Source organism: Aythya fuligula, chromosome 4 (genome assembly GCF_009819795.1).
Source record: "Aythya fuligula isolate bAytFul2 chromosome 4, bAytFul2.pri, whole genome shotgun sequence".
Classification (NCBI taxonomy): Eukaryota; Metazoa; Chordata; class Aves; order Anseriformes; family Anatidae; genus Aythya; species Aythya fuligula.
In genome coordinates, this window is record NC_045562.1 from 23533011 (window position 1) to 23548318 (window position 15308).

The 15308-nt window shown below is 34.2% G+C and overlaps 1 protein-coding gene across 1 annotated transcript in view; it reads left to right on the forward strand.

Annotated features, from left to right (window-relative positions):
- Nucleotides 1-12363, forward strand: part of VEGFC (vascular endothelial growth factor C) — a gene marked incomplete at its 5' end in the record, with an annotated part of 74677 nt that extends 62314 nt beyond the window's left edge. The window contains 4 exon segments of the mRNA XM_032186791.1: nucleotides 2712-2863; nucleotides 6671-6780; nucleotides 7208-7538; nucleotides 11985-12363. Of these exon segments, the coding sequence (XP_032042682.1) occupies nucleotides 2712-2863; nucleotides 6671-6780; nucleotides 7208-7538; nucleotides 11985-12099 (708 nt within the window).
- Between the last annotated feature and the right edge of the window lie 2945 nt (nucleotides 12364-15308).

Below are 15308 nucleotides of genomic sequence, written 5' to 3' on the forward strand. Positions count from 1 at the left end.
TTTAGTGGATTTTTACTTCAGCTTTGAAAAAGCAAATTCATGTTGTCATAGGAGAACAGAGAAAGCAGAAGATTCTCTTTATATGTGTAATAGTGTGATTAAGTGTATATTCTTTGTCCAGCCCTAGTGTTTGATCTGCCCTTCAGTTCATATATGCACTAAAAATCTTTTTTACAAGATATTTAATGCATTATAAAGTCCTTTGCTTCTATAAGTTCTTAGATGCCCTTTTTTTAAAGAGGCCTTAATGGCTGTACTGTCCTTCCAAAAGCACAAATTGTTTAAAAAAGTATATAAAATGGAATTCTTGCATACGTAGGTGACTTTGACTTTTGCCATCTCTTTAGAGATCAGGATTTAAAAAACAGATAGCCAAAAACCTCAGCATGTATTTTCTCAAATGTGTACTGTATATAGAAGTGAAAGCTATTTATCATAAATGTGGTCCTTTCTGTCTTTACACTCTCCTCCGATTTCTTTGTGTGTGTGTTAATTCCAAACCTATGATGGTCTTCAAATAGATGGATATTTTTAAGAGAAATAAATAGGTACATAAATTTATTTTCATATAAAAAATATTAGTATGAAAAGACTGTGTTGTGATTATTGCTCTCTTTGGATGAGACATTGGTGAGAATTCCTTTTGTGATTAATTTAAAAACTTTTATAACAGATGAGGGTAAAGGAGCCAATACTGATTTGTAAGCCAACAAGGATTATAAGAATAATAAAAAGTTGATAAAATTTCTCTTTCCAGAAATCTATATCGAACTTAGTGAAAAACCTGGAAGTTTGCCTGGTGATAGTTATGTTTAAGAGAGGCAGACACTGATTTTGCATTCATTTTATTAGTACCAAACTTTAAACTAGGAGTGGACTTGTGCCTTTATAATGACCCCAAAATTTAATAAGGGTTATTTATTTTGCAACGGGAACAGGAATCCAAATGTTAATATTCTTTGTTGAGAAGCCTCTTTGTCAAGATAAACTCTTCCCATGGTAGCTCCATAAATGGAGAGCTTTTTTCCATCAGTACATGGAAGATGCAGGAAACTATTTTCTGTTTGTTTTTTCCTTGTACAGAAGCAAAGATATATCATTTTGCATTTTTAGATTCTATTGGGAAAAATAAAAAATAAAAAAATAATAATATAAAGGATTTAGTACTTCTTGCAGGAAAGCATTATAATATTCTGAAACAGAATAAGATACAAATATAGTACTTCTGCCAACTCAGTTCTTTTATGATGACACTCACAACATTAAACTTTTTTAAAGATACAGTCACTCAATGCTTCCAAAATTCATTTTGTAAAATAGATATTTGTCAGAGTTGAAAGCCCTTCACAAAGTTTAGGTTTAAGTTGCCTAATTTAGGTATGGCAATGATATGAACTTTATTGTGGGCTGTACCTTGAGGGTCCTTTACCTCAAGACCCCTTTACCTTGAGGGTCCTTGGTGAATACACCCCATACAGCTGTACCTGCAGGCTTATTAGCACCCAGGCTCACTTGTGTACTCCTTTGTAAGATTTTGTGTTCAAGACATCCTGAAGATGTACTTTGCATCTTGAGTAATTTAAAATGATCAGTGTTTTAATCACATTTGCAAGCTTCCTATATGCCATACTATAAAGTTACTGACTGTAAAGAAAAAAAAAAGCATAAAATATATTATAAAAACACATTGCAGATTCCAGCTAAAAATTAATTATCAACTGAAACTGGAAAAATAACTAATGACCATATTTTGAAGGCCCCAGACTATTCAGAAATATTCTTAAATGCATTTGGAAATGTGACTGCACACCTAAAAGGCAACAGTGTGCTATTGTATTAAAAATACCACCAAAAATAGCTTTTAAGACTTTGACCTAAAGTATTTGTCCTAACTTTTCGGTAAACTATTGAGATTTTAGTTTTGAAATTTTCTTAATTTCTTAAAATTAGATGACCTGGGTGGTTTTCTGTTATCCCATGTTGAGTTTTTCCACAAGGCATCACTGAAGTTATCTTATTTGACTCATTTAATTACGGTTCCCACTAAAATTAGGCTTTTGTTCATTTGCATACATTAATATTTCATTAAAATATATCATTTCTTAATATTCTGGAAATGTACAAGATGCATTCTGTTAGGGTGACCATATAATTTTCACTGATATAAATACTAGAAAGTCAAAAATATGGTATGTGTATCTCAAAACTCACTTATATGAAAATGTTTTGATCTAAATTCAGTATGTTGCTGTTTTATACAAGCTTTGTAATTTTTCAACTGATGTATTATGTCGTAGCTGATCCCCTTTTTAAATTATTATTGTTTTCCAAATTTTTGAAGAGTCTTTCAAATACTATGTTTTGGATATTAAAAAGGCTGCCAATTTGAAGTAATTTCCTCTAGAAGAATGAGTTCTTCATAAATTTTCATCTTTTAACATCTTTGATTTGAATGTCATAGTAAGCAAACTGGCATATAACAGGACTTAACACTAAAAATGTTAACTGTTATGACATAGATACTGTATTCATTTTTTTTTAACTTAGCAATTATTTAGCAGTATCATTGAATATTGAACTGAATGATAGTGGAGAACAAAAACCGAAGCTTAAATTCCCTATGGCGTTTTGTCTATGTCATTATATCTTCAGTTGTACTGTTACTGGTCTATAAAAAAGTTCTTTTATTCTCTTTGCTTTCCCTTCTGTAGTTGTTTGAAATTACAGTGCCTCTTTCTCATGGCCCCAAACCTGTAACCGTCAGTTTTGCCAATCACACGTCCTGCCGATGCATGTCTAAGTTGGATGTTTACAGACAAGTTCATTCTATCATAAGACGTTCCTTGCCAGCAACACAAACCCAGTAAGTATGAGACTTGTCTTTCCTTTCGCCTTACGAGCAAGCATATGTAATTAAATTTAAAATATTGCTGGAAGCTTTCACAGTTAAGATAGGTGACCTTGTATACATCAGTAATAGCAGAATACATTTTGCAAAGGAGCTAATGGTGGTTTACATGGAAAGAACATTACTAAAGCAATTAACACAGTACCTTTCTACCCAGTGGGTAAACTGGGAATAGGTCACTAATAAAAAGTGAAGAAAAAAAAAAATTATAATGGTTGGTTGGTTTGTTTTCCCCCACGGAGGAGCAAAAATGTAGCTAAGGGGAAAAAAAAAAAATCAACTTCTTAAAAAAGAATAACACTAAGAAAAGAAAGCTATCAAAAAATACTGACTTTAGAAATAAGGAACAGGTAGTATGTCTCCCTCAAGCTGTATTTTACTGTTAATATAATAATATTAATAATAATATTTTTTTAAAAGCTGTTAAAAGAAAACTCCTGTCCTTAGGGAATCTTTGACTAAAAATCTTTTTGGACATTTTCATATGCCAGAAGTGAAAACAAAATAGAGCGGGAAGGGTAAGCAGTCCACAAAACTGACAAACTGACGTATCGATTTGTTTGAGTAGTTCATAGGCTTGGTGATTTTGAAAGGAAAAACTCACAAAAGTATTAGCACTGAAGTAATTGTCATTAAAACACTTGAAGAACTTACTACCATTAATTCACAGGACTGAGTGGTGATTTCATGGTGCATACATATTTAGTAGGACAAAAATACCTAACAGGCTACCAGTTGCATTATAGACGATGAATGACTAAAACCTAAACTGGAATCAATTATATACATTTTTAATAAGATGAGCGAATAGTTTAAAACACCCATAGAAGCAAGCTAGGTCTTTCTCTTTTCATTTGTTCATTCAGTTAAAATGTGAATGTTCAATGTTTTTATCAAAACGTGGATCATAAACAGTGGATTAGAAAAATACTAGGGAATAAATCTATTTATAGTTTGATTGCATAATTAATGGATTGTAAAAAGTCAAAATCTGAGAGTCAATAATGAAGACAAATTATGCTGACTGTTGGCAGCTTCTCAGTATCTAAGAACAATTATAATTACTATTACAGGAGTTTATTCTGTGCATGAAAGAGCTACCTATATTTAAAGGGAAGTAAGCATGGACATACCAGACTTTGGCCAGCTGACTGTCCTGCAGTAGTATGCTGTAGTAGAACACAATATATAGTAGCATTCTGTAGTAGTAGAGCACACACAGGCCTTGCCTACTGTTAAATATTATCTTTACTTTCATTTCCAGAATCTTGAGGCACTCAGGCTCATTGTTTTTTGTGTTTTGTTTTTGTTTGTTTTTCGTATTTTCATTTTATAAATCATTGCTTTTAAACTTAAAGCCATTTACATGTTGCTGATGAGTGCCTGGATTCTTTTCAGAATCCCACTGTTTTTTGTGTTTTGTTGGTGTTGTTTTTAATTTACATTCTTGTCACAGTGGTAGATCTGCAAGTGTACATGTATTTCTGCACCTCTCATTTTAACAGAAGTACAATAATAATATGCATATGTATTAATGGAAAGAAAAGCCTAAGAGTGTAAATTCTGGTTTTAGGGTAGTAAACTTGGCATCTAGTAGGAATTGAAGGCTGGACTATGCCATGATGCACATGTTAGAAAGAGGAAAATAACTTGTAAGACATAATATAAATAGTTGCTCTTTTTTGTATAAAATATATTTTCTGCACAACGTTATCATGCGAATTAAGGTCCAGGTCTTTGCCTGTTCTCCCACTTTGTTCTGTTTATTTCATTTTAATAAGTAGTAGCTAGCACTACATACCTATGGGGCTGAGGCATGTCAGTTCATGCTAACCAATGTTTCCGAATACCTTCTGGATTAATGGCATCTTAATCTGTACCCTTCTCTGTCTGTATAGAATTTCATCAAGATGTGCAACTCAGTTAGAAAATTGTTACTTTATTTTAGGAGCTTGGTGATTTTGGAGGGGCAGGAAGTGGAGCAGGAGAGGAGGGCATGGTCTTTAATATATATATCATTCAGATTCAAGTCTCTATGATGACCATTTTTTTTCCATGGTAGTGTAAATAGGTACTTACAGAGCTGACAGGCGTATTTTAGATGTGGTTTGTGTGCATGCTGTACACATTAAATGTTTCTCCCTCCTGTGCGTCATCTGTCTTGACAATGACAGGTAATGACTTAGCATGCTTTTTTATTTTATTGTTATATTTTGTTTTATTTTATTTTGAGTTGATAATGGTTAGGAAAGAAGGTAATGATTTTTTTTTTCAAAGTTTTTTTCCTCTGATTTTTAAGCCTTCTTAACTTTCCAAAAAAGTTATAATAAGATTTTAAAATTTGAGCCATGTCCCCCAGTAATTTTCTGTCCCAGCAGCCAAAGAATTTCTAAGGAAAGTAGTTGCAGGGTTTTTTGCTAGTTGTTTCCAATCTTGATGTTGAAATACATATGGTTTTCTTCAAGTTCTTAGTTTTCATATCGGCATCGTCTTATTATGGTTCATGTGTTCTTGGTGTTTTCACACAGTGTCACCCTTCTGACAATTGCCTTCTCTGCTCCAGGTGTGATTTGGGGCGGAGGGGTTAACAGAATATAATTACATGCCTGTACATTCTCAAGCTGCAACAGGAGACAGGCAAAAAGGCATATATGCCAAGTGAAGGAGCAAGAATGAGATCATTAGCGGAATGAAATCAGAAAACACCAGCTTGATAAAACAGGAGGTGTTACAGGGTGATGTTGAACTAGAAGCAAAGAGTTGTTTAATGTGGTTGAATGATAATCAAGGAAGAATGTCCTAGCACCTGCATTTTTGAATGTGTGAGTAATGCTGCTGCTCTCAGGGAAATGAGAAAGTGCCTAAAATGGGTAATGTATGAGCTGTCTTAACACATGAGAATTTTAGAAATATTCTAGACACAATGAATTAACGACACAGCCTGGATGGGTGAAGTTAGGCATGACTCGTTAAAAGTTGTAATGGGCGTCTGTGGTGATAAAGAAATTGCAAATAAGGAAGATCAGATAATACATATAAATATTCTCATGTGGTGGACCTACTAGCTGTTTCACATCCTGTAAAGAGATTAGCTACTGTTAGGATTTTTTTGCTTTCTTTGGCACCACTATGTTGGCTACAAAACTCCAGCAGGTACAAAGCACTAAACTGTTAAATTGTGTATTTTCTTTCATTTCTAAAGTGACTTCATCACTGCTGAGGTCCAAATCTTCAGAGTCAAGAAAACTGGCCGAGATTTGAGAGGCTGATGAGAAATAATCAGTTAATGACACACAACGATCATATAAAGGGGAAGAGAATCTGGTTACATTTTAGAAAATTGAGTTTGGTCTACACCGTTGATTCAGAAACTGTTATCAACTGTCATCATGTCCTGCTAAAAAGCAACATAAAAAATTATTCCAGTTGCCACCTATGTGGTATTTGACATGCAAACACTTTTTATACTGCTCTATTTTATATATAAGGCTTCCATTCAAGGGTTAGAAAGTACAAGTATCAGTTTCTAGAAGTTAAAGCTAAAAATTGAAATGTAAGAAGGTATCTTCAGCAAATGGTTAAAGATTCCCCTACTTGGGGGAACCTTAACTAGTAGCAGACTTTGATAGGAGTTAAAAACAAGATCATGAATGAACCTTTGAAAGGCATTTTGTAATGGAGGGAAAAATGCAATCAGCACCTAAAAACAATTTCTTCTTGATTTCATATGGCAATAAACCAACTGTATATTTCATTCTATAGGTGTCACATGGCAAACAAGACCTGTCCAAAAAATCATGTCTGGAATAATCAAATTTGCAGATGTTTGGCACAGCATGATTTTGGTTTCTCTTCTCACCTTGGCGATTCTGGTAGGTAGTTTTGCTTAGCAGATTAAATGTAGTTCCATTGTTTGACTTACCTAAAGAAGGTAAAGAAATTAAGAGTTGAGAATTAAATCATAGAATGGCTTGGGTTGGAAAGAGACCTTAAAGACCATCTACTTTCAATCCCCCTGCCATAAGCCAGGATGCCACACACTAGGTCAGGTTGCCTAGGGCCCCATCCAGTCTGGCCTTGAACACCTCCAGGGTTGGGGCATCCACAACTTCTCTAGGCAGCCTAAATAAATTTTTTCTTTATTAATGGTATTACATAATGTTGCCTGTCTTCTGATTTTTGTTTCTTCTCCAGACACCTTGAAAGGTAAGAATTTACTATCATTTCTGCACTTAAAAATATGGGAATAGGATGAAACAAAATTCTGATACTTGTGTAACTTCTTTGTTGTATTTCCAGACACATCTGATGGATTCCATATTTGTGGACCAAACAAAGAGCTGGATGAAGAAACCTGTCAATGTGTCTGCAAAGGAGGCATGCGGCCCTCAAGCTGTGGACCTCACAAAGAATTAGACAGAGCATCGTGTCAGTGCATGTGCAAAAACAAACTTCTCCCTGCTTCCTGTGGACCCAACAAAGAATTTGATGAAGAGAAGTGCCAGTGTGTATGTAAAAAGACCTGTCCCAAACATCAGCCACTAAATCCTGCAAAATGCATCTGTGAATGTATAGAATCTCCCAATAAATGCTTCTTAAAAGGAAAAAGATTCCATCACCAGACATGCAGGTAAAACATCAGTCTTCATCTCTTTTGGTGTGCCTAAGGTATAAAATTTGAGGTTGTGTTATTAGCTGTTTTGCTGAATCATTTTGTAGCCATAAATTGTAAGCCTCTCTTAGGTTCAGTTTTATCTTCTATAGCTTTTATATCTCAGAGGAAACTACTAGGCAGAATAAATATTTTACAGCGTGCTTAGTTTCTTATGCTCTCTCTTACTAGTACTTCATATTTAATCTCTTTTCTTTTGATGAAAATTAAGTAACATGAAAGAAAGAAAGAGACAGAAAGAGAGAAAGAAAGGAAGATTAAAGTACCACTTATTTTATTTCCAGGAACAAAATTGTTCTTAATTAGATTTCAGAAGTCAGTTCTGGAGATATAATCATTTGTTTTATTTTCCACAATTCTGCATATTCTTCATTTCACTCAGTTGATGCTAAAGATTTATGAGTACACAAAAAGTCTCTTAGCTCTGAGTGATTTCTGTGAAAAGGCACAATATGTAATTTTACAGTTATATACACACATTCATCCTTTAAAATGGGATTTGGCCAGGCAAGAAACTCTGAAATTTATTTATATATCACAGGAGCTTTTCCTTCCATGACTGCTACATCAACAGAGGTAGCAGTCTATATACATAAATATTTAAATGTCTAGGTTTTAAGAATCAAACAATATTATTTCTGCCTTATATAATTTTGATGAGGTAAGTTTTTCTGCAAAGTTAATTTGTTAAAACATAAGACTATGCTATTTGGAGGAGAAGGATCACTTCTATTTATTAATATATCATAATTATTTCTATTGTATTGATTACTCTTAACACTTCCAGAAATGTCCATTCATTGGAAATGGAAAATAGGGAGATTTAAATATCTCTGGTAATTTGTAGCTTATCAAAAGTAAGCCACATGCTTTTTTATAAAACATGTAATTGACAGTTATGTCCACGTTAGTTTATCATTAATTAAGACAACATGTCTAATATCAGGAATTAGAGCTGTGCTGAAGAAAGGAGTAAAAAAAAAAGATTAACAACTGGCAGATAATTAACATTATCTGCTTTTCTCTCTTGTGGTTGACATAACAGAGTTTGAATCTCTTTCTTACTTTCAAAGACAATATGATATAAGAAACAGATGGAGAAAAGGAGGCTCAGGGGCGCCCTTATTGCTCTCTATAGGTACATTAAAGGAGGCTGTAGTGAGGTGGGTTTTGGTCTATTCTCCCACGTGCCTGGCGACAGGACAAGGAGGAATGGGTAAAGTTGCGCCAGGGGACTTTTAGGTTGGATGTTAGGAAGAACTTCTTTACTGAAAGGGTTGTTAGACATTGGAATGGGCTGCCCAGGGAAGTGGTTGAGTCACCATCCCTGGAGGTCTTCAAAAGACGTTTAGATGTAGAGCTTAGTGATATGGTTTAGTGGAGGACTTGTTAGTGTTAGGTCAGAGGTTGGACTAGGTTGTAAAGGATTTAGTGTAGTTTATTTGCATTTTAGCTCTGTCCACAATCCACAACCTTCTGTAAAAAGGAAAAGACCTACAACATTGTCTTTCGCAAAAAAGATCCCTTCCTGTTATGAGACCAAGTAAATGGAGGTGCTGCTCTATAACTTTGTGATTAATAATAATTTCTTATAATAATAATGCTTATTATTATTATAAATATATAATAATAGGATAATACGATTTCTAATAAGATTAATAATAAGATTTCTAATAATTAGATTTCTAAGACCTAGGCAGCTGTCCTAGACAGCTCCCTGTGCAGAGAGAGAGCAGTGTTACAGATTCTTGTTTGGAAGCACCTAAATGTTTAGAGGCAGAGGTGTTTTAGGTACAATACATAATGTTAGAACATGCTCCAGAGGGCAGGGATAAAAACCCATTTACAAAGCACAGGATAGGAGGGAAAAATAAAATAAAATAACACTAAAACTTACTATCAAGGTGCTACCATCATTAAAAGTAGCATATTTACTTCAGTTTCATCTTTGGAGATGTTAGACTCTCCAAAATCTCACACCTGAATTGGATTTTTTATTTTTCTTTTGGTAGCAAAAAATCACAATCACTGACCACAAATAAAAAGTTGCCACTGATTCACCCCAACACTACACATACTGTTGGCACACTCCAGCATGCTCAGATTGTTCTCATCAAAACAGACATCAGCCACATAAGAGCGCCCATAGAATACCTGAATAAACAATATTCAGTCTAAATCTTTGAAATACCCAGTCTGTTGTTCAGCAGTTTCCTAAGAAAGTCACATTTATATAGTTACAATTATTGTACTACTATTCACTCTGTACCATTACATTAAAAATTGATTTTGGCCAGTTATGGTGTGGCCAGATCACTGGGTGCCTATCTGCAAAGGATTTTAGAGGGAGGAGAGCAGAGGGAATTTTTTGCTCTGTTGAAGTGTCCCAAACAAGGATATGACTGCAGGTAACTGGAGTGTGACTGCTGCCAGAACTGAGACACTCACTTGGGAGAGATGCTTTATAGCATCTCTCAACTGCAAGTTGAGTTGAAGTCCACAGTTCACTAGCAGGCATGACGCCTAAACAAAGCAGACTCCACATATTTAATGACGACATGACTGCTTTTCATTTTGTGCAGTGTGTCATAGGGGAGTTTGACTTTGTGTATCATCTTTTCTTTTTTATTATTTCACTGTACTATCACTCAGTACAGTAAGTAGTCTGCCTGTCTCTGCCGTGAAAGTTAAAAAGACAGAGTTCAGTGCTTCATCCATTGCATCACTAAGGAATATCTTTTTCCCAGTAGAACCCTCTGGCTGATTTGCAGAGTATTAGATCCTTTGGCAAGCATAATAGTAAAGTTTACTTGCTCCCTTGCTTTCTCTCTCTCTAGTGACAATGAGATTTTCGTGCCTTTTACCACTGTTTCCAAACGTGATTGGGCAAAAGGTCAGTAGGGCTCTGACAGGTTCCTCTGAGCTGTTAGGCTGATCTCAAGTATCTACGTAAAGACTTAGATTAGCACAAAGTAAAGTTACTCTCTTAATTACAGAGACCACACTGGTGAAATAAGCTATGATTAATGACACTGAAAACACTGAACAAGACGTGACTAGTTGATAAATGCCATGTTTGCAGCCTTCCTCATTCCTTATTGCTTTCTTCATAGCCAAGTTCATTGGTTGAACTAACCAGCTTGAATTAATGTAACTGTAATCCAGACCCCATATCATAAACAAATTATTGCAAAGTGGTAATTTGGTATCCAAAACAAGCATGCGACATACTATCTTATCTGCAACAATAATAAGAGTACCCTCAAGCCTGAAACAAAAATTGCCTAGGGAAAAGGATACTGAAATTGCCTTAGTATAGTGTAATGTAATGTCTTTAAACTGAAGTTAGCAATATCACTATTTCACAGACACACATTATTTAAATACAAGTTTTAAGTATAACTCTGTTGAAATTTGAAACATATACTTTTGTCTTTTGACTCATTGCCAGTGTCTGAAAACAAAACAAAACAAAAAAACAGACTTGTACTTTGTCTTCATTATACACCAGAAAGTATTTAGCATTGTTATTGCAAGGTTATTTTAGGTCAGGTTCTTGTTTTAAAAGAATAAAAAAAAATAAAAAAGGAAAAGGAAGAGGAGTTCAGGGACAACCACAGATATTATCTTTGTATGACTTCTATTTTTCAGTTAACGAAAAATTTTCCTGCTTTTTAGCTACTTGTGCGTTATTTTTGTTGAACTTTTTTTAATCTAAAAGAGGCTATTTCTGCTCTTTTTCCTGTCAGATTTATCAGAAGTATGCAGGCTCTGACCTTACTTTAGAATGCAGATAGATGCAATATGAGGTATAGATAGATATAACACTACTGAACTCAGAGAGTGGTGTAGGAATTTGCAGCCTGAAGAAAGTACGTTCTCGTTTTGAAGATCAGAGTCACAGAGTAACAAAAATAAACAAATCTCTTATGCCCACTGCATTAAGGTAAGAAACAGTACTGGGTAGGAAAATGGTACTTTTGACAATCGAAAGGACTCCAGGTTGCCACCTGGCAGGATACAGTATGCAAGCTCATCACAAGCCAATTTAAATGCAAAAATATTACTGTATTTTCAAAATTAAAAGGGAGAAAAAAAAGATGTGATACTGAAGGTTAGACTGCAGTTACAACCCGGCAACACTTTAATTCATGGGTATTTCTTGCAATGAAACTATTTATTTTCCATAACATTCATGATTCTTGCCATTGTCTTTTGGAATTATCTTGGAAGAATAGGCCAATTAAAAGGGGTTCCCAGAACACAAACAGAAGTCAAAAGATATGTATTCATGGGAATAAAACTTTCCATTGAGCAACGGCAATGTAAATGCACACAGATTTATACTCCAGGTTAATATAAATTATTGTGTTTTATTAATGCCCACTTTTTTTGTTTCTTTAGTTGTTACAGACCGCCATGTACAGTTCGAACGAAACGCTGTGATGCTGGATTTTATTTTAGTGAAGAAGTATGCCGCTGTGTACCCACATATTGGAAAAGACCACTTATGAATTAGTGAAGAGAGCACTACTTGCTATTTTGGTGTACATTTTTCCACTAGAACAAAAGAACAACAGAAACTTTGCAAATATTTGGAATTAAATGTTCACCAGAGACCCTGTGGGGCTTTCAGAGACAGATACATTGTGCTTTTCTGAAGATGTGGAAAGCAAATGTAGAAAATAACTGGGGTTCAAGTTTTGTAAAGAACTCAATAAGGACTTATTTTATGCCAATGACCAAACAGCCTAGGTTCTCCTTCTTGTGATTTTTTTAAAGAGATAATGACTATATAATTTATTTCCACTAAAACCATTGTGCAGCATTTCTGTTTATAGCAGTAACAATTGTTAAAGCTCACTGTGATCAATATTTTTATATCATGCAAAGTATGTTTAAAATAAAATGGAAATTGTATTATATAATGCTGAGAACGTTTGATCATCTACCTATAGAAAGGAACTACAATTCAGCTATGTTACTGAAGTCCTAAAAATGGGGAGAAATATGTTAAAAGGAAGTACTTTTAAGAGAGGAAGACTACAGGCATTTTCTTGAATCTGTTGTATATGTCATATGAAATATAAGGAGTTATACTTAGTGTTTCATAATCCAGTGATATACTTGTCTTTAGAAGGAAACTAGCAAAGCAAATATAGCTAATAACTAATGAAAACACTGGAGATCCTGTACCTTGCACAAGGATAAGGACAACAGCAACTGTTCACATTCCACTACATACACCCTTCATTTCATTTCTTGTTAGCATTCCTAAAGAATAGTATAAAACCATGATCTGTTGAAGGTTAGTAGTATGAAAGTAGAAACACCAGCTATGCTTTTTATATAACATTACAGGCCATATACTACTAAATAATTCAGAATGCTTTGTTGCACTTTTACCCTTTCATACAGTTGGTTATCTTGGTCAAAAATCTGCATGTGCAAAAATACTTTGAAGGAAAATAGTACATTTTACATTCCACTGGGAACATGAGAAGACATCCATGAGTCCAGTATGAATTGACATCTACTGTACATAAAAAAAATAGTCAGGACCACTCTTAGTTAAAGAGAATGCAAAATCGAACATCTTCAACTCCAAAGATAAATAAATAAATAAAGGTAAGGTTTTTTAATTTGCATGGGAAGAGCAATGTGCACAGACAACCTATTCAAAATTGAAATATTTCAGAATTTCCAAGGAAGTTGTTAAATTCTGCACCCAATAAGGTTTGCATAAATAGAACAATCAAATCTTAAAAGCAAGATTTCTATAATGGCTAGATCTACAAAAATATTTTTAGTTGTCATAATTACTTCTCAACCAAGTGCTGGTTCTGAGTAGCAATTACTTAGAAAGTTTCCTGGAAGTGGGGCTTGCTTTTCTAGGTTTTTTCATGTTTAGCTATCAGAGCTCCTTAAAATGAGTGAAGGCTATTTTTAGTTACTATTTCCACTGTGAGTTGAGATAGGTCTAATAAGTGGGCAGGACGCAAAGTTATTTGAGAGATCACAGTTTTCATTGTACATCTGCTATCTTCACAGTTCTTTCTAAAAGACCAACTATTTATTAGCTAAATAGGATGAAGTTTGGGCATACATGTACTGAGAAATGTCTTTATCAGTATATTGCCTCAGCAACTAAATGCAGGTAGAACTGACAATTTAGCATCTAAATACAGCTTTATACTAATGCAACCACGCACAACTTCTCATAGGTGTCTAAATTGTTGGCTATGAAAATCTAATATCAAGAGGTTAATAGCCAAAACTTCATCCAGTATTACTAAATACTGGATTTAGGTCAGAGGTTGGACTCGATGATCTTGAGGTCTCTTCCAACCTAGACAATTCTGTGATTCTGTAAAGATCCAGACATTTACTTTTATATATGCCAGCTGCTTGATTTCTTAAAATATTTTATGCTTCTTTCAATTAAGGAGCAAACTTTAATGAAGTCTTGAGAAAACAAAATGTAGGTGAAGCTTCTAAAATAAGTTTCCTCGTATCTACCCATGTCCAATACAGGAGAGAGGTAGCGGTGGACGGACAAACCAAATCTGAAACCAGGACTAGAAGCCAAGTAAGTCAGTAGAAAATAATATGTAGTTGTGGTTAAAAAGGAGGAGGGCACAAGCAGCAACAGAGCAAAACTGCATTCCAGAAAGTACATAGATTATAAAAAGCGAATGTTATAATACTGTATAAATAAAACTACCAAACAGCGCAATGCTTACATTGTCTAATCAATTTGAAATGCATTCATTAAAATAACAGAGCTAATAAAGTCATTCTGCTTAACCAGATATTTGGATTTCTACCACAATCTACACTCAAAAACTACACTCCAAAATCATAAAACCCAGCAGTGTGGGGAAGAGAAGTCAGGCAGTTTAGAAGTGACAGCACTGAACAGGCAGGTAAACTATTACAACCAGCAGCAATTGATTAAAATGACTTTTCTGAATGTACCTTCTTCAGTCTCTTAACTTTCCAGATATAGAGACCTTTAGACATAAAAAATTAAAAAAAAAAAAAAAAATGTAAATCACCAAGTAAAACTAAGTTATACAGAAACCAAAGACCTGAATTCTAAAAGTTACCACAAACGAGGCTTATGCCTGTGCAAGAGACTGGCCAGGCATTCTCAGAGGTACACAGTTAAGTAGAATAATATATGCAAGTAGTTGATTGCATTTTCTGGTAATCATGCTTTCCAATTCTGCTTTACACTAAAATAGCTTCCTTTTTTAAAAAAAAAATACATTATGCATAAGAAGAAAATATATTACAACTATTATTAGTATTAGCCTACAGATTTCCCACCCTATGTGATAAAATGTGATTGTTTATCTCAGTATAGGCACAAAATCAGTCATCTCTATTTAAGCAAGAAAAAAATAATTTACTGGAGGCATAATAGGTGGTTCTGTGCATCAAGCATATAGAGTAGCCAATAGGTTTACACTATTTTCAGTTAGAGGTGTTATTTCATTATAATTCCCTTGCAATTTTCATCTTAATTTCTAACTCATTAAATATATATATATAAAAAAAAAGAAGATACAGAAGATACAACCTAAAAGAAGATCTCAAAATACAGGTGATAGTCCTAGATACAATTTATTCTATGCCAACTGTGGAACATAAAGTTCATATTGCCATTTTTTGTAAAAACTGTGCACCTTCTAGAAAAAAAAATACAGGGAGAAGGAGGAAAAA